Source organism: Dermacentor silvarum, chromosome 4 (genome assembly GCF_013339745.2).
Source record: "Dermacentor silvarum isolate Dsil-2018 chromosome 4, BIME_Dsil_1.4, whole genome shotgun sequence".
Classification (NCBI taxonomy): Eukaryota; Metazoa; Arthropoda; class Arachnida; order Ixodida; family Ixodidae; genus Dermacentor; species Dermacentor silvarum.
Window position 1 is genome coordinate 171,321,440 of NC_051157.2, and position 19,502 is coordinate 171,340,941.

Sequence of the window (19,502 nt, forward strand, 5' to 3'; positions counted from 1 at the left end):
AATGCTCAACACGTTGCCAATTCAGGACCCGTTTTTTTTAAATAACTCTGATGTGGTACTGGATTACTTCAGGTCATCATCACATAAGAATATTAAGGCCTTCTCTGTAGACATAGCAGACCTGTTTTATTCCTTACCGCATTCAGGTCTGCTCTCCAGTGTTCAGAGTTCTATTGACACTTTTGGAAATGTTGCCTTCACGAACGCAACCGGGGTGTCGAATGACAGTTTCTTCGAACTTCTTAGTTTTTATCTTCAGTCTACTTTCATTCTGTGGGAAGGGCAGCCTTGTATACAGAAGGAGGGAATTTGCATCGGATCGTGTATAGCTCCCAGATTTAGCGATATATTTTTAGCAGAAATAGACAAGAACATGAGTGGTCGGCTTCCAGATTTTAAGATTTTCAAAGTTTTTAGATACGTCGATGACTTTTTAGTTCTACTTGACTGCAGCTCTGACTGTTTTGATTTTTTAACCCCTAATGCACTTCCTTTTATACGCGAGGGTTCATCTCCTTTAAAAGTAACGCATCAACTGCCGATTGACGGAGTATTCGCTTTCTTGAGATTAAGTTTTTATTTTGCAACGACTGTGTACGCTGGAAGTACGAGCCTCGCGCGAAGAAGCCACTGCTCCCATATCAGTCCGCGCACTCTAAGTTGGTTAAGAGGGGAATTGCAGAGGCATGCTTGTCAAGCGCGTTATGTAAGTCATGCCCTGAGCTGATGACCGACAGCTTCAATGATCAGATCCTCCGCCTTTGTTTGGCAGGTTACCCCACACATGTCCTTATTAGCGTGGCTGAGAGTCTGCTCAAGTCGAAGTTATCAAAATATTCTTCCAGCCTGCCTTGTGTAGATAAGAAGATCCCGTATATCCACGGCCTATCACACCGTTTAAAGAAAATAGGTCAACATGCGATTGTTAGGTTGTGTTTTCAGATTCTAAAATATTACAATGTCTGTGCAGACTAACCAGACCAGGCCTGTCTGAGAAGCGCAAGTGCAAAAAGAAACACCAGGACCCGTTTGTTGAATGTGCGGGAGCGATTGTTTACAACCTTCCTTTAAAGTGTGGAAAAAATTACGTGAGACAAAGCGGAAGGTGCCTCTACGAGCGTTTAAAGGAACACCGCTATACTGTAGCAGAAAAGCAGGGTGGGTTCCTTGACGCTCACTGCAGGCATTGCAAGTGGGTTGATGCCGGGGCGGATGAAGGTGACTGCTCGACGTGTGCTCCAGCATACAGAGACTGCTCCATCGTGGGAAGAGCACCAGGGAGATCAACTCGCGAAATTATCGAAGCAGAAATGATTGATAGGCTCGGGGATAACTGTATTTCACAACCATTAATTGCCTTTTCCCGCAAAGAGTTAGCTTACCTGCGTAATGGTGTGTACGGTATTTTTGTAAACGGCACATGTATGATGATGTATGCGAAAAAGTTGAATATATGTGTGGGTCCGTTTCTCGAAATAAATATTGTTGCAAGTTAGCGCCTGTGTGTGTCACCTCTTCCTTCGTCCTTGTATTTTTCAAGCGCTAAAAGCCTCACGAGGACTCAAGGATGGAACACGTACTTATTGGACTCATTTCTCCCAGGAGAGGGGGACATAGCCTCTTCATACTGAAGATATTGTAGCGGAAACGCGCGGTTACAAGAAGACAACGCCTTCGGCTGCTCCCTGCATGTGCTTTCATATATCCTCACCTGTAAATAAACCCACACTTTCATAACAATTTCGTGGAGGTGCTGGGTACATCGCCCTGAATGACCACCCAGCTCTACCGACTTTGCGACGGAGAAGACGCTTGGCTGGCTTGCCACCACTGGCAGCGGATATGGAAAATTCGGGAGAAGGAACCATCGGCGGTGAGCCCCAAGACCATCGCAAAGCCCAGGCTGGCTACGGCACACCGGAGCGACATCCAAGCACCTTTTTGGGGAAGCCGGATGAAGACGTGGAGGACTGGTTGAAGCGCTACCAAAGAGTCGCCAGAACCGCTGTAGTACTACGAAGCAGCTCGAGAACGTGCTACTCGCTGTGCCTTGCCCACCGAGTTGCAAGGCACATAGATTCGGCAAGCTTTTGCGAAAATCCTACAGCTAGTACAACACAGACGTTTCGTAATTCTTCAAGACTTCAATGCCGCTCACATAGAATGGGGCTACAGAGTTCCACGCCCAAGGGTTCCGACTTATGGGACCAGGCACAGCAATACAGCTTGACCCTGATCACGGACCACAATCACCGAACCCGGGTGGGGACAAATGTTTCGCTAGACACCACACCGGACCTAACGTTCATTCGCAACGTACCCCAAGCACAATGGAGCAATTTAGGGACGAATCTGGGCAGCAGCCACTTCATTGTACTCTCGAGAATACAGGTGGGTCCTGCCAAAAGGATTCGCATAAAACCTCCCTCACCAACTGGGCAAACTCCATGAGCTAAGGGATGAGCATGTGCCCACCCACATATCCTATCTAAAGGCGTGGGCTACGACGCTGTTAGAGGACGTCGTGGCCGTCAATAAGGAAGGGCCGGAGACTGCTGGTCTCGAGGAGGAGGGCACTCACCCGCTTCACCTCTGGCAGGCGCGCACGAGCATGCAAAACCGCTCATGACAACAAGGGCTTAATAGAAAGCTAAGGCTAAAAGTAGTTAAGCTGGACATACAAATAGAGAAGTACGCAAGGAAGCAAACTTCACAACATTGGTACCAGGTTTCCGATGGCATGCAGGGCCAACTTGGTATGGACCACACCTGGCACCTCCTTCGGTACTTACTAGAGCTCAACGCATGCAAATCGGCACAGAGAGAACGGCTCATACAGCTCTCTCACCATTTCCAAGGGACGAACGAAGAACTCATCAAAGCCCTCGAGACCAAAATCTTCGGAACACACCAATCCCGTTCCCACGCAGGGTACGAAGGGAAGGTGAATGACACTCACAATGCGCTTGCCTTAGAGCAGAAGTAAGGGCAGCTGTCCTGCAACAGCAAAATAATTCGGCTCCGGGGGAGGATAACATAAGGAAAAAGATCTTCCGAAATTTAGACAACTGTGTTGCTACCCTCACAGAGTACGTGAACGAGTGCTGGTACAAGGGTGAGCTCCCGAGCTCGTGGAAACATGCAAAAGTAGTTTTCAATCCGGGAAGACCTTATCATTAGACAATCTCCGCCCGATACTCATTACGTCCTGTCTTGGCAAACTCCTGCAGCAAGATGCTGAACAGGCTTCGTATTCGCAGCGATGGCCTAGCGGTAGAGCATCCACCTCGTATGCGGGAGGTACCGAGTTCAAATCCCGGTGCCGCCGGGAACCCACCGGTTTTTCTCATGGGTACAGATGTCCCCTGGCCTGGTGCTCGGCTGTCGTGGGGGTCCAGATTTCGAAAGAGGGCCCAATAGACATTTCAGCTGTTGTCTCTGGGCGCTTCTTGTCCAACCACAGACGGCCTTGTAGACGAGCATCCACCGCTGCTGTGGGAGGCAAGTGCTGCCGCCGGGTACCTACCGGTAAAATAGGTACAAGCGCGCTCCCGGCCTGGTGCTCGGCCATTATGGGACCTGAACGCTTGGAAAGGGGTGTTTGACCTCAACCCGAAGGTGCCCCCACCTCAATAGGTGCTTGGGGCGCCACATGGGAAATGACCGCCATGGGAGCGGCCCAGACACCACTTTTTTTCCGTGCTCACGTTGGTTTCGATGGGAATGCAGGGCGCAGGCTCCTTTCCCAAGCGTATCACCCCTGAAGGAAGCCGAACGCCAGGCCGGGGTACGCTTGTACCCTTTTGAACCAGTGGGTGCAGGCGGCGGTGGGAATCGAACCCGCAGCCGAGGCGGGCGTTCTACCACGAGGAGACCAATTTACTACACCCACTCCCACAAGCTTCCGCCCCAGTTGTCCACCCAGGACGCGATGCTGAGAATAAAGCATGACATACTGGAGCAGATACCACCGGCAGGCACAAAAGCCATACTGGGTTTAGTTACTGGGTCGACACATATCGCACGTCGTGATACTGGAGGCTCTGCAACAACTCGGTGTGGGAGCAAAAACATACAACTACGTAAAAGGCTGCCTCAGCAACAGAACGCCTAACCTACTCCTAGGGGGCATAAAGTCGGACACATTTCGACTTGGCAGGCGAGGTACACCCCAAGGATCGGTGCTCTCACCGTTTTTTTTTTCTAACATAGTGATGGCCAACTTGCCATCAATGCTAAATCACATACTCAATCTCAAACACAGTAATAACACGGACAACATTACTCTTTGGTGTAACAAGGGCAATGACGCGCACTTAGTCTAAACTTTACCAACAGCAGTACCGACAGTTGAGGACTATGTCCGCGCAAGAGGACTAGCGTGCTCTCCACAAAAATACAAGCTGCTTGTGCTATGTGGTCTGTGGGATAAGAACAACGCACAGATTAACCAAAGCACAATGGTTGTGAGGGCAGGCGGCAACCCCATCCCAGAAGGGTTAACGCTTAGTATATGGGCCTGCTGTATTCAAAATACAGGCAGAAACTCAGAAACGCTAGGTAAACTTAAGAGTGCTGTGCTACAAACATTGCAACTGATTATGAGAATCAGCAATAAACATGCGCGCATGAAGTAAGTGCACCTACACCGATCGGTTCAGACATTCGTGCTCAGCAGGGTTACCTACGCCATTCCATACCTTCGTCTAACATTGGCAGAGAAGGTTAGAGTTTAAACTTTACTGCGAAAGGTATACAATGTGGAAACAGGACTACCGACGCGTACATCAACGGCCAGGATATTCGCCCTATGTGTACACAACAGCCTAGATGAGATGACAGATGCGCACCTTACGGCTGAATAAGAAAGGCTCTCAACAATATCAGCGGGCCGTTTCATGCTAACTGAAATGGGGATCAGATACACACCGACAATCAACCCCAAAGTAGACATTCACTTGGAACAGTGGTAACACTTTAAGATCACGCCCATAGCTCGCAACATGCGCCCTATCCACCACACAGACACAAGAGAAGATAGGGCCAAAACACTCCGCAAGAAGTTTCAACCAAATAAGGCCGTGACGGGCGTGCACGCGGCGGAAATACCAAACCGACAGGGCTTCTCACTGGCAGTAGTGAATCGCGAAGGGCAACTCGTGTCGGGAAGTTCGATAAAAACGGCTAATTCAGAGGTGGTAGAAGAAGCGGCCACAGCATTGGCTATGGCTACCACCACCAGTACTCCAAATCAGCAGTGCGTAATTTCGCACGGGGTCGAATATTCCCTACCACCAAATCTATCATAACCACCGCACCACCCAAATCATCTGGACCCCGCCCACGTATCGTTTGACGGTAACGAAGCCGCCCACAACAAGGCTTGAGCATTCATCCTCCGAGTCGAAGGCCATCCACCAACCGGAGTCGAAACACTGGGGCTGTCAGCGCGCAACCGCATGTAACATATCAGGAGATAACAGGACATTACCGTTTAGCCAGATTGGACTATCCACCAGCGCACAAATGGCTTACGAAGAGAGAGGAAATCGTTTGTAGGCAACTCCAAACGAATGCCTTCTCAACCCTTTTATTATATCGCGCATTAATCCCTCAGTATACTCCAGCTGTTGTAAACTCTGCCAAAGAGATAAAGCAAATCTCTACCGCATTATCTGTGGTTGCCCTCAAACAAAGCAACTCAATAATCCCTAGGGTTCGCATATCACTACCGCCAGTACCATTCGCTGCCAGGCCTAAAGGGCTCCTGGCCGCCTGAGCCACAGTGGACTCTCGCATGCTGAACGCCTCATGTCATCATCATCATCAGCAGCAGCAGCCTATATTTATGTCCACTGCAGTGCGAAGGCCTCTCCCTACGATCTCCAATTACCCCTGTCTTGCGCTAGCTGATTCCAACTTGCGCCTCCGAATTTACTAAATTCATCACTCCACCTACTTTTCTGCCGTCCTCAACTGCGCTTCCCTTCTCTTCGTATCCATTCTGTAACTCTAATGGTCGACCGGTTATCCATCCGACGCAGTACATGGCCTGCCCAGCTCCACTTTTACCGCTTAATTTGAACTAAATATCGGCTATCCGCGTTTGTTCTCTGATACACACCGCTCTCTTCGTGTCTCTTGAAGTTAGGCCTAAAATTTTTCATTCCATCCATGGAGGAAGGAAACAAAACAGGACAAGCCCTGACGTCAGTTTTTTGAAGCCGGAAGTGCAGCCATGTTGGTGTGTCACCTCTCCTTGCGCCTCCAATCAGGGGTTCTGCAGCTCGCCGGAGCTGATGGGCGCGAACTTTGTACTTCCATTGCTACGAGCCGCCGGAAGTGTGTGCTCCTGACGTGCGTCAAAGCAAAGCCTACAAAACTTCTGTAGCAGTTTTAGTGAAGCAGACACACTCCTGTGTTTTTCCGTGGCACGTTGAAGACGACAACGAAGACCCGCGCCGTGATTGCTTGAGTGTACCTGCTGCTGGCCCACACTCACACTCACAGATCCAAAACACAACTTTCTACCTTACACACCACACTCCAATGTCAGCTTTTCTCGCGAACAAAAGGTGCTGCGGGAAAGACACTGGCGGAAAAATGTTATCTCACTTTTCACAAACCGAGAGCAGCAGCGAAAGCTTCAGGAGCGCGGTTGCCATGGCAACGTTGACATTTGGGGTACCCGTCCCAGTGCTCCTTTGCGAAAAACAGCACGTGACTTCCGCCACACCTTCTCCAATACGTTCGTGCTGGCCACGGCCTCTCCTGGGGTTTCCTTTCTCCATGATTCCATCGCTTTTTGTGCGGTCCTTAACTTGTTCTCAAGCTTCTTTGTTAACCTCCAAGTTTCTTCCCCATATTTTAGAACCGGTAGAATGCAATGATTGTACACTTTTCTTTTCAACGACAGTGGTTATCTCCCAGTCAGGACTCGGTAAAGCCTGCTGTATGCACTCAAACGCAATTTTAATCTTCTGTAAATTCTCTTCTCCTCATCAAGGTCTCCTGTGAGTAATCGACCTCCATAAACGTACTGCTTTACAGACTCTAGAGGCTTACTGGCGATCCTGAATTCTTGTTCCCTTTCCAGGCTATTGTACATTATCTTTGTCTTCTGCATATTAATCTTCAACCCCACTCTTACACTTTCTCGGTTAAGGTCCTCAATCGTTCTCTGTAATTCGTCCCCATTTTTGCTAAATAGGTCAATGTCATCTGCAAACGGATGGTTGCTGAGATATTCGCCGTTGATTGTCACTCCTAATCCTTCCCAGTCTAAGAGCTTGACTATTTCTTCTAAGCTTGCAGTGAATAGCATTGGAGAGATTGTGTCTCCTTGCCTGACCCCTTCCTTGATAGGTAACTTTGTACTTTTCTTGTGGAGAACCAAGGTTGCTGTGCAATCCTTGCAGATATTTGCCAATATATTCACGTATGCATCCTGTACTCCTTGGTTACGTAATGCCTCTATGACTGCTGGTATCTCTACTGAATCCAATGCCTTTTCATAATCTATGAAAGCCATATAGAGAGGTTGATTGCACTCCGCAGATTTCTCTATTACCTGGTTGATGACATGGATATGATTCATCGTAGAATATCCCTTCCTGAAGCCAGCCTGTTCTCTTGGTTAGCTGAAGTGAAGTGTTGCCCTGATACTATTTGAGATTACCTTGGTGAATATTTCGTGCTCAAAATGGTGAAATGGTGAATATGGTCCTAAAACAATTGGAGGTCACGTAAAGGAGGCCACGTAAAGAGAGTGAGACTTCTGAGGCGCGCCGCTAGATGGCGTAGAGTGTCGAATTTGTCACCGCCTTATTTCAAAGGGGATGCCAATAAATTATCGTCGGAAGTTTGTCAGAAGAAGCCGGCTCAGTACACGGATCATGCATGACGCTTTTCGGTAGTGTGAATACGGTTTGTTTCTATGCATTTCTCCATCGATTCAAAGGCAGCGCGCTTCACGAGACAAAGAAAAACAATAAAACGTACACACACGCGAAGTTTAATACCTCGCCTGTTGATTGCTATTTGCATAGACGTCGACAGTCATAGCGAGATAGGGTGTGTGAAATATTTTGCATGCACACCGGGAACAGCAGGATCACCCACCTTTTGCTTGCTGGCCGAACGTATTACGTTTTCGAAGCTGGCGTTGGGAGGCATCACAACAGTCTTCGTGCCCAATAGGACGCTAAACGTTATGTACAACAAACCGGAGCCGTGTGTGATGGGTGTTGGCAAAAGTACCACGTCCGAGTCATCGTGCGTGAACGTCCACCTGAAATGCATCAAGCATGAAAGCTGTTGCTGTGTTAAAAATGCGCGGGGTCAAAACATTTCTGCTGCAGAGTTTAAAAATATACAGTAGGGAAATGTGAAGCGACTGGGTGCCTCGACTTGATATAGTACGACAGTGCGTGCACAAATACACTACAAAAAGAAGAGACGGACAGGGGTGCACAGAGGACATATTAGGAAATATGCAGGTGAATGGCTGTAGGGAAACCATAATAAAGTTTCGAAATCCATACGAATGTTTGGTCACAATATTTGTATACGCAATCGTAAGATCACAATATGTGTGCGTCAGGCCACAGATCTGGCTCCCGGCAGCAAGTTTACACAGAAGTGTTCTGATACCAAATGTATATTTATTATCAGAAAACGTACGGCCAAAACTCCCTTGAAGAATTATCGTGCTGCGAAGCATTAAATAGTAGCTCCTTATTATCGTGGTGGCGAGCTAAGCATTCTTGTTTCCCTCTTTCCATTAGATTAGGGTATGGCTGCCTATCCCTGGCTGTTGTGGCGCATGACGCTCACCTCCTTTGGGCGAATAGTATTTGCAGTGCGAGAGCAGGAGCAACTGCTGATAGTAGTGAACGGTGCCCAGTATCCAAACTTTGCACCAATGAGATCGCGCCTCCACGCCAGGTGGCCGCCAGTTGCGCGATAGCTGCGGCACCAGCGCGTGAAGCGGGCGTAGCATCGAATTTTGTTGCGGGTGATATGGCCTTCGGGCCCAGAGTAACCAGGGACAACAGAATATCGCATGGTAGCTTGACTCGCCTAATAAACTTTTACTACATAGATAATATAGATTGGCTGAGTGGAGTTGATTTTCAAGCTCATGAGTTTGCTTATCAGTTCAAACTACAAATTTAGCTGATGACTTCACACCCGTCACAAAACAAAAGATCTTAAGATTCATTTTAAAATCGGCGATTAACTGGGGCTTGTATATGTCCTCCTAATTTTTGGATATCGCAAACAGAACTAGACCTAGTTTAAAGTTGTGTCCTGATTTTGCCGGATGTATAAGCGGAAATTGATTTTTAGGACCAACCGAAAGAAAATAAAAGTGACCTCTCGTGACTTTGCTAAGAGCGTCCTATACGGGCTGAAAATTTTCAAGTTTTACGGAATTTTTAAGAATTTGCTTGTGGCAGCTTGCATAATTCTTGCCTTTGAGCTGAACTATTTAAAGAGGCGGACATTACTAGCGCAAGAGATCTAAACACATATTCCCGGTATGAACAAAATTCACTTTGCGGCAATTATTGGAATTTACGAATTGCAAGACGCACCATTTGAAATCAAGTTCACACATAAAACCAGTTTCTAAATATTATTTCTCAAAGTGTGGGACAAAATACAAGGGCGTTCCTGTTACATTCGTGTATCTTTAGGGCGACTTTCATCACGCATGTCTCCGAACCGGTGTCATTCTGGAAGTTCATTGGAAGCTCACTGGCTAGAACTCATATATTACAATAGCTGCCGTACAATTATTAATTAGGAAGGTAAGTAGTGAATTAGCCGTAAATAGTTGAATATGTGTTTCCATTTCACGAGTAATTATCGTCCGCTTATCAACATATTTGAGCTCAAGTACTAAAATTTTGTTATCTCAACAGGCGATATCAAAATATTCCGTTGAATTTAAAAATGATCACCCCGTACAATGCTTGGCATTAAAATTCTGCGGTTTCGCGGTAATCGCACCTGTAGAAATTCATTTGCAAGTCATAAAATATATTTTTATGAAAGAAGTGTAAACCATACCAGCGTATGAGGGTGAACACCTGCAAAACTTATTTCAGAGAGTAATGGCAGTGTGTGAAGTCTCTTAATTGAACGTAAACACTCGCTTTCACTGTATTTAAGTATCAGAAACTGTTTCATGGAGAAATTCCAGATACCAAGAAATCACACTATAATAATTTAGTCGCGCTGCACCTGAAGTGCGAATAAACGTAAAGCCCTACATGATATCACCAAAGAATCAACCACAGTAGCTGTGTGGCTTCGCTCAACATTTAATTTGCCAAATATAAGTGCAATGATAAACTTCTTACAAGCAGAGCTGTACGCCAGATAACTAACCAATGTAAGAAAATAACTTACAAACCTTGACGTTTCGGGACCTATAAAGCCGTCACAACAATCATAAATTAACGTATGTTATCGCATACTTACAGAGTGAGCGATGCCAATTTCTGGAGTAGTTTTCTTCCTTGACAATTAAAGGATATCGCACAGTTTGTAAGCTCGTCACAATGAAAATCTAGGCAAGGCTAAAAAATTGAGGCGAATGTATGGAGCTATTCAATGGCACCGTGGGCGAGATAGATTGGCCGTGTTTCACTATCCCTAATTAACTTCACATCCAATAAGGTGCACTTTTTTTAAGAACAGGCACATCGGAAGGAATAATGCAATAGAATATGCTTTATTTGTCGCGGAGCGCCACAGGTCCAGCAAGAATTATTTTCATAAAAATGAAGCGCACGAGACCGTCAATCACCGTACAGCAGATTCGAGATAAATACCTCGACATTCCAAGGTTTGCCAGTAACGCGTAGTGCGTCAGCTCGACGCCTTTCGGCAGACCCGTGGTACCTGACGTGTACAGGATGCAGAGGACGCATTCTCGTGGATCTTCCAACGTAGTTTCCTGGAACTCGGTCTCGTCGATGTCCAGAAACGTCAGTGTCGACACGAAGCCTTTCGCTGCACCAGTGGCCAAGCAACCCTGGTTATGAAGGACGAAGTACTTCATTGTCATCGCAAATCATTTTCCCGTGTTCTCAAACTTTTCTTTCAAGCTACATGGGAAATATCGAATAGAACAAGATAAAAAGAGTGCTATTATGGGATAGCTTGGACCGGGTAATGGCAGATAATAATGTGTACGTATATTTGTGATGTTTAGGAACTTGACCGATAACGATGGTGTGATCACTGCGTCTCGTTTGACGAATGGACACGGATGCGGAAGCTGTGGTGCACTTTCAAGGACATGGCTGCAAATAGAAGGAACTGCAATACCACCAGGGATGTAATGCTGGCTACTGGCTCTTCACCATCCGAGTTCGCGGCGCATACTTTCTTTCCTCAGCCAGACTTACCACCTGATTGTAAAATATGCAAAGGCATGGTTCCCACGTCGGACACAGATATCGAATCGCCTTTTACTATGCAAGAACTGCTCATGGCTCTCAATCCCGTTCAAGCCAATTGTGCACCAGGCAAGGTGGTATTACATGGCAGCTGTTGCGGAAACACAGTCAACCAAAAAAAAAGAACAGTTCAATAAAGAGTGCAACAAAGTTTGGTTAACAGGCGAAAATTCACGCCGAGTGGAAGCGCTCCGTGGTGAGCCCTATTCCAAAACTATGCAAGCCCGCAAAAACGGTGCCCGCTATTGGCGGCCTATTTCGTAGACCTCAACACTTTGCATACTTCTCGAAGGCTTTGCCCCCACGGGGCTCACCTAACATCTCCAAGAAAATAAAAATTATCATACTTTTACCCTACTCAGACTGGATTCAGGTCAGGCCTTTCTACTCGGGACAGTGTATTTTTGCTCCAACATTGTACCAGGAAGCGGCTGGGTAAGCAGAAGGTTCCCAGCCCCCTGGTAGCCGCGGACGTACGGAAGACATTCGACAGTGTGACGCACGAAGTCGTCATCTCGGCGCTCGAAGAAGCGTGCCTGAAATGCGAATTGTGTGAAATGTAAAATCCTTTCTGGAGCATCGAAGGTTCAAGATCCGTAGTGGCAAATCAGATTCGAGGACGTTTACGAACAATGTAGCCGTTCTTCAGGGTGCAATTGTATCGCCTACGTTGTTTAATCTAGTCATGCGAGAACTCACTGTATGTCAGCAGCAGGTTCACGGCATCCTATTCACCATATATGCAGATGACGTCACATTATAGATGGAACCTGGCGGCGCTCTGAGGAAAACAGAATTAGTAACTAAGGCAATGCCGAATGCACTCGACACATTGGCGGATTATTTGAAAGAAAGAGGCATGCAGCCGTGAAACGGGCATGCAGGCATGCAGACATGGCGGAAATGAAGAAGAAGACGAGCATGGGGGTGTGGCACGAGCTGGGTCCCAGCTTGGCCTCTAGCTGCGGTGCTCTCGTAAATACAGTGTAAATAGTCTCTTTTAGCTGTGCCTTTCCACACGTAACAATACCAATGTCACATGCGCATCCCTTCGATGGGATTACGGCACAGGTGTGCGAGTGGATTGGCTGCCGGGGGACTCAGGCAGCATCGGCAACAGTGCAGCGCACAGTGCAGCGAGCGAGCTGTTACTTTCCCGCTCATCTCCCCAGGGCCAAGTCCCTCTCACTGCTGTTTGCCTGGACCCGGAGGAGGAGCACGAGCGACTCAAACTACACGCAAAACGGCAGCTGATGCTAAGGTACCACACAATGCCAACCCTTTTCTAAGGAATTTTCTCGAGGAGCGAAAGTCCTGGTGCATAAGGCCAGGATGGGCACAGCACTCACCGAAGACCTCCTGGCTAAGTGGCACCCGTACGCTGCTGCAAGGAATACGCGAGGTCATCAGAGGCAACGCCTGGACAACGAGTCGGAGGTAGGAGACAGCCGAACGTGATGTGAGCGCCAGTGAGGTGCAGTACGTGCGACACGCTGCTCGTCCGACGATCAGACACCTATGTTGGGAATGTCCAGGTCTCGTGATAGTAAGCGAGAAACACGAGGAATGCGGCATTACCTCACTGGAGACATGGACCACGCAACCCCATCAGGCCAATGCATGGCGAACAATCAACTATTTATGGGAGCTTGTGTTTGAGGCCGGCTTGGCCGGGAGGTTATCAACGTATTGTTTCTTTTATATTTCAGTGTTTATTATTAAAGTTAATTCTCTCTCTTATCATTAAAGCGTCACTTGACACACCACGCCTGTGTTGCCTCTCGTTGTCTGTGTCCATTCGCTGTGCTACTACTTTGTAAACGCAGCGAAACTTGCCCTATTCTCTGTTATAGCGCATAATGTGCATTTACAACAGGTGGCAAAATTTTTCAGACCGCGGCATCGGACAAAACCTCCAGATCTCCTGGCTTTTAATGTTTAAATTAGGATTCTGTTTGAAGCCAACTGATGAAAGCTCAGGCGACTGTCAGCTTGTTTGGCTGAAATTTGAATATTGCAAACATTTCTCTTTTCTGAAAAACCCATAAGTGTTTCGATTGCAGTTTCGTGCTGTATTGTTGTGTGGATAAATTCGTCCTTTCACAGAAGTATTTTTCAGCCAAGCAATTGAATGGGGTAATGCGTATATAAGCTAAATACGGCCTGAAAAACCTTCGCATTACTACGATAGACTCAAGTGGCTTGCCGAAATACTGAAGCATCACACAGGTTTTCATCTTTTCCATCATTCAAGTCTACGACTGCTGCGCTGCAACAGTGATGTGAAATCGCAGACATAGTGGTGTAAATGTTAAAGGAAGTAAGTTCCCGACCAATCGCGAAACTTTTTGGCTTAAAGAGCTTAAAAAATATTTTCGCGAGAGCTACTCGCTGTGTTTTAAATTGGATCATGATGCATAAATAGGCATTTAGCGCCTAATTATTGGCGTATCCACTTTTTCGGCAGTTCTTACCTTGAGTTCCAAAGCGGACACTGCGCTTCGAGCCTTTTCGGAGAGGTCTGGGTCAACTAGAAGGTGGGTGCTGTCGCTGTCGGTGATTTGATACAGCAGCTCCTCTGAAATACCGGCATGGTATTTAAACTTTAAGTCCTGCCCGGCGTAGGCGACCTAGTGTGCGAACAACCACCTCCGTAAGGTAAGATGTAATTCAGGTTACTATATACTCACACACAGAAAATGTAAGTATAGTGAATAAACTTCACTATGATGACAATCTTAGTCAGCTTGCAGTTCATTCAAAGGGAACTAAAGGTGCGTTTTACATCAGTTGATTCAAAGGAAAACCCTAAAAGCAAAATAAAATTTTGCAAAGCTCCACAATTCATTTCATATTCGGCAGAACTTAAATATTACTGTGGGTCATTGACATACTAACCGGTTGAACCACGTTGCTGCAACACAGTAGAACGAAGCAGCGTCTGTTCAAAGATGTGGGCCCCATTATCGACCTGCGTCGTATTATAGCAGCAACGGCTGATCTGTTTTTTTTTTCTTTTTCTGAGGAATGAAGTTCATTATCCAGCAGAAGTTCATCGTGCGACGACAGCGCAGAACATTGCTTCGAGTGTGCCTGACCAGGAAGTTTTACAAGTGAACTACAAACTTTGAAAGCGGCATCGTTTCTGTAGAGTACGCGGCGTGACCTACTGAGACATGGCCGGGCACACCATATAGTGACGAACGAAAACACTGCCCCAAACTGTCACCAGGGAAATTAGTACTTACTCTACTCTGGGATGCCACTGAAGCAAATATTGAACGTTGCAGGGCACCAGAAACAACACCAAACAGTACTTTTTATTATTGCGATAGCAATTATATGGACACTCCAAAGCAGATTTCTGCCGTCGCCGTCGCCGTCGCCGTGAGGTTCCGTATGACGTCGAAGGCGATGAAATTGTTGCCGCGCGCCGAACGCTGTATGTGCGAGAGAAAGGGCGCGAGGGACGCGCGCTTTCACGGGGAGTGAACGCACGGCTGAGAACAAACGCGCGTTCTGCGCCGTGCTCCCTTAAGGGCTGCAGAATTAAGCGTCTCTTTCCTCCTTTACAATCACCATATATGTAGAGCAAACGCGACTTCTTCAGACACGCGAAAGGCCGTGGGAGGGGGGGGGGGGGGAGGCGACGTTTAGCTGCGGCACAAAATGCCTATTTATATACAACCATTGTGAGGTGAGAAGGTGGTAAATACTTCCGACGCTGCTCGACGAGTGTCCCGTTCTGATCTCGTCGAAAACCTCCGAGCCGCCCCCAGAGGCACCGGCAACAGTCACCAACGCCTCGCGCGTTTTGTGCGAACGCGGGCAAAACGCCGACGGTGTCGACAACAGTTCTGTGTGTTGCCGGTGCTGCGGCATCTCCAAGTTTGTACAGCTGATAAAAGTACTATCCTTACTCCGTATAGCTCTCTACAAATTAGCTATCGCAATTGATGCTTCGCCTTTTGGGTGAAACTGCGTCATTTTTTAGAACTTCGAAAATTCACCTTCGTCAAGCAATTTGGAATACACAACGAGGACATCTGACTTCAGGCGTATTGTTTAGAGCATCAGCCCCTTAATTCCAGTCCACTTATAGGGCAATCCTGCATATGAAATCTATGTTTCCCGCATCGAGCTATTTCATCTGATCTCGGCTTCAATGATTTCGTATATTCAGACGACTCGAAATAGCAGTCGGGTGCAAGCATTTCCGACGCGGTGAGGAGGTGCGAGCCGCGGGGCACGAGCGGCAACAGTCAAAACCAGGATATTTATTTTCACTAGGAATTATAACACTCGCGAAGTATCGTAATACGTGCAATAATGTGCAATAATGTGATGCAGGTATATTTATCCCCTATTTGCTCATTTGCCTCATAGTTAATAACGTTTTTTTTTATTGTAAAACGTACGTGTGAAATGAACATCGTAATGGAGAAGCCGCTATGTCTACGAACTTAAAACTATCGAACGATGTACTCCGAACAAGCGCTGATGAGTTTGCGTCTGCACAATTAAAGACGAAAAAAAATATGCTTCTAGAAGTGAATGCCAAGGCTTCGCCTAAAATAGTAAGAGGAACTACGACGTACTTTCAGTGAGCGAAGGCTTGGCGAGGACAATGGATGCTCCGGCCACGGCGCAGCCCCACATGGCGACAATGCTGTCGATGTTGTTGCTGACGTGGACGCAGACACGAGCGCCAGGCCGGATTCCATGCCGCTGGAAGCCAGCTGCGTAGCGCCGTAGTTGTGACAGCAGTTCTTTCTTGGTCAGTGTCACAGAGTCGTCCGCCTGCACCGAAAATAGTGCCATCTTTAGAGCAGCTATAACGCCTAAACATATTACCGTCCCCAGAAATATATTGGGTAGGAGAAGGCCGCTAAGGGCCTGAAATAACTTTATTCAGCGCGTGTGTTTGTGCGCTCCAAGTATTTTGTTGTGCTGCAAATCTTTGTTACCAGTTCATGTAACGTAACCGAAGTAAAGAAACACTCGATGCTCTTCCTAAGTGCAAATCAGCCTTTGAAATTGCGTTTACTTTTGTTCCTATATGGGCAAAAGGTAGTGAAAAGTCTCCAAGTCCTTGAGTTTGCATTAGATGCATATTCTAACGGGTACATTGCTATGCACTCAAATTTGTCTAGTGCTGCTTTGTGCGAGTGTTTTCTTGGCATTGCGCAACTATTTTCTTTCATTAGTTCATTGTTCCCAATACCAGCTCATGTTGGTCGCTGCAGTTCTGAATTATCATTGTAGGGGCTATACTGAATGTAAACTGAAGTGAAGCGCATGCTTTTTCTTTAAAAACAGCTGGCAGTTAAGGTAGACAGCATCACCTTTCCGGAACACGTTTATGGTTTTCATCTTGAAAATTATTTCAACAATGTCTTATAAAGAGCATTTTTAAAGATCTCCTAAATGCTTTAAATAAGGAAGTTGTTGGTACATTATCTGAAAGTAAAGCATTCTTTGCGAACCTTACAAGACTTTCCTGACAGTGCTTGCTGGTTTCTGCTGATGTCTCTCCGAAATGATCACATTTAACAAAGAAAAAACAGGAACTTGAATCACCTGTCCGACGATTTCTCCAGCGGACAAGCGCAATGAGAAACCAATGCTCAAACCGTGAAAGTCACAGTAGCATGTATGCTTTTATTATGCCAATGCTAACTATCTGTTTTGAGATGACGTACCGCGCTGTGTGTCACATCACGTAGCAAGGGTACTCGTAAGCACATGCACGCGAGTCAGTTTCCTTAACGTCAAAGACGCAGGAATGGAATGGAGAAATTGATAGCATCTGAAAAACCGGTTCATGAAAGTTTGGCTTCACGTACGATATATTCCAAGACGTGCGTTCGACTGGCATAATTTTATTGCGATAGCAATTCTATGAATATTGCAGGTGCATTTCTGTCGTCGCCGTCGCCGTGAGGTTCCGTGTAAAGTCCAAGGGCGATAACACCGTCGCTGCTCGCCCTCGCTGCCGTGCTTGCTTCAAGCTTGGTGGGCGTAGCTCGGCGAACGTCTCTGCTGCAAGTCCTCTTTGTCCGGATCACGCCGCAGTCTTCATCAAGCGCCACCTTCGACAGAGCAAGCTATGAAGTAGTGGAAATCGAGGCCTGCTTTCACATTGGCGGCAGCGGCAGCATCGAAGACGCATCGTCCACGTAACAACCTGCCTTTTTACAGGTTAGTATTTCTATACTTCGTACTTTTTTCCCTATTGCTGATGCTGCTGCTGTCAAATTGTGACCATGTTCTGCAATGTGATATGTGCCATTTGTGAGCTAACGCTTACTGTTTTAGACTGTACCATTGAATGTAGTGACTGTACTTCTAAATTTCACACCGGAAAATGCTCAAGAATGGCGGACACGACAATTAGGTCACAGGGAGATGCATACCGCCTGACTTGGCGCTGCACGTCTTGTAGACGACAGAAATAACGTGTGCAGCCTAACAAATCTAGTGATGATTCGGACACGCAAGACGTGCGGTAGTTGCTAAAGACAAATAAAGGAAAGCTTGACCAGCTGTTCCCACTCCAAGAGGTAGTTGAATACATTGAAGACACTTTACAATTTCTGAGCGAACAGTACGATGAACTGCAACAACGAACAGCGCGAAATGAAAATGAGATCAAGGAACTAAAACGCATAACCGAAAGGCTTCAAGGAAACGAGAGTGACGTCAATCAGCTGTAAGCTGAAATTGACCAACTTGAATAGAGGAGCCGCCGCTTAAACCTGGAATTTCATCGGATTCAATACTCTGAAAAAGAAATCCTGTTCGAAAAGCTAAACAAAGTAGCCGTGCAGCTCGAACTTCCACAGCTCTCAGAAAATGACGTTTTCAGTTCACCGGCTACTGTCAAATAAAAAAAAATAAAAGATACAGGGTATAATCTGCCGCTTCGCGAAACTAAAGTCCCTATATAAGAAAAGTACCGCCATCTACTCTTTCCTCCGCCGCCTCCTCTCCTAAAGCGCTTGCTTTTTTTTTACTTTTTGCTTGCGAAAGCCAAGTCGACGGTGGCGCACTTAGAAAGTCCACGTTGAAGCTTTCAGGCCGGGCGCGCACCGCCGCCGCCGCCAGCGACTGCGGCTGCGCAGAGGACTTTCAACATGGTTCTGAGGCGGAAAAAAAGAAAATATAAAGAAGTGAAAAGCGCGCGCTATCATCGTCCAATCGGAGATACAGGAGAGAGAGAAGCGGCGTTTATCAAAGGATGGCGGTACTTTTCTTATATAGGGACTTTACGCGAAACAAGCCAATAGGGACCCCTGGTGGAAAAGCGGAAAGAAGTTGCATCAATCGAAAGACGATGTATTCCTGCTTGAAAATGTGACAGAAAGGACCCGTGATTTACTCTTTGAGACGAAGATATGGGCGAAGCGAGCGAACTACAAATATGCATGGAATAGCAACAGCCGCGTTTTTGTCCGAAAAGCTGACGGTGAACGCGCAGTGGCTGTTTCTACCGTGGGGGATCTTGATAACGTCGTTTAAAAATAGTTTTTCATAACGATGAATTGTGCAAGTGGGGAGACTTACATATTGCCACAAGTATTCAGGCAGCATTTAGTTAAAAAATTTCTGCAATCCTTTAAATGCTTTCGTCTGAACATCCGCTCAGATTCAAATAAAAAAAAAAACCTCTGCTTGTTTTTGAACGGGTAGGTTAATCATTTCATACGATAGTGTTAACAGAAACATGGTCAATGAACGATGCAGATATTTTCCGTATCCCAAATTATAGTACCTTCTACTTAAATCGGTCATACTCTCGCGGAGGCGGAGTATGCATCCTGGTAAAGGAAGTATTCGAGTGTGTCTTACTGCCCGAACTCTCCGCAATAACAACTGACTATGAAGTTCTGCGGCCACAGCTTGCCACAGCTTGCCACAGCTTGCTCGATGGCGGCACATATCGGGATGTGTTATTCTACGGTGGTGTTTGCGTGTGCACGTTTCGGTAGTGAAGTGACGCGGTCACGCGGTGGTTGCTGACGGGTC

The 19,502-nt window shown here is 46.7% G+C and overlaps 1 protein-coding gene across 3 annotated transcripts in view; it reads right to left on the reverse strand.

Annotated features, from left to right (window-relative positions):
- LOC119450772 (long-chain-fatty-acid--CoA ligase) overlaps positions 1–19,502 on the reverse strand; it is a 288,333-nt gene that overhangs the window by 254,038 nt on the left and 14,793 nt on the right. For 2 of the 3 annotated variants that reach the window (XR_007466547.1, XM_037714274.2), the window contains exons 2-5: positions 16,073–16,274; positions 13,949–14,052; positions 10,845–11,047; positions 8,122–8,290 (exon numbers count right to left, since the gene is read on the reverse strand). The exons of the other annotated variant lie outside the window; for it this stretch is intronic. Coding sequence is in view for 1 of the 2 variants with exons in the window: in XM_037714274.2 (XP_037570202.1) it covers positions 8,122–8,290; positions 10,845–11,047; positions 13,949–14,052; positions 16,073–16,274 (678 nt within the window). In the remaining variant the exon portion in view is untranslated. The remainder of the gene's footprint in view (positions 1–8,121; positions 8,291–10,844; positions 11,048–13,948; positions 14,053–16,072; positions 16,275–19,502) is intronic. 3 annotated transcript variants of the gene reach the window in all.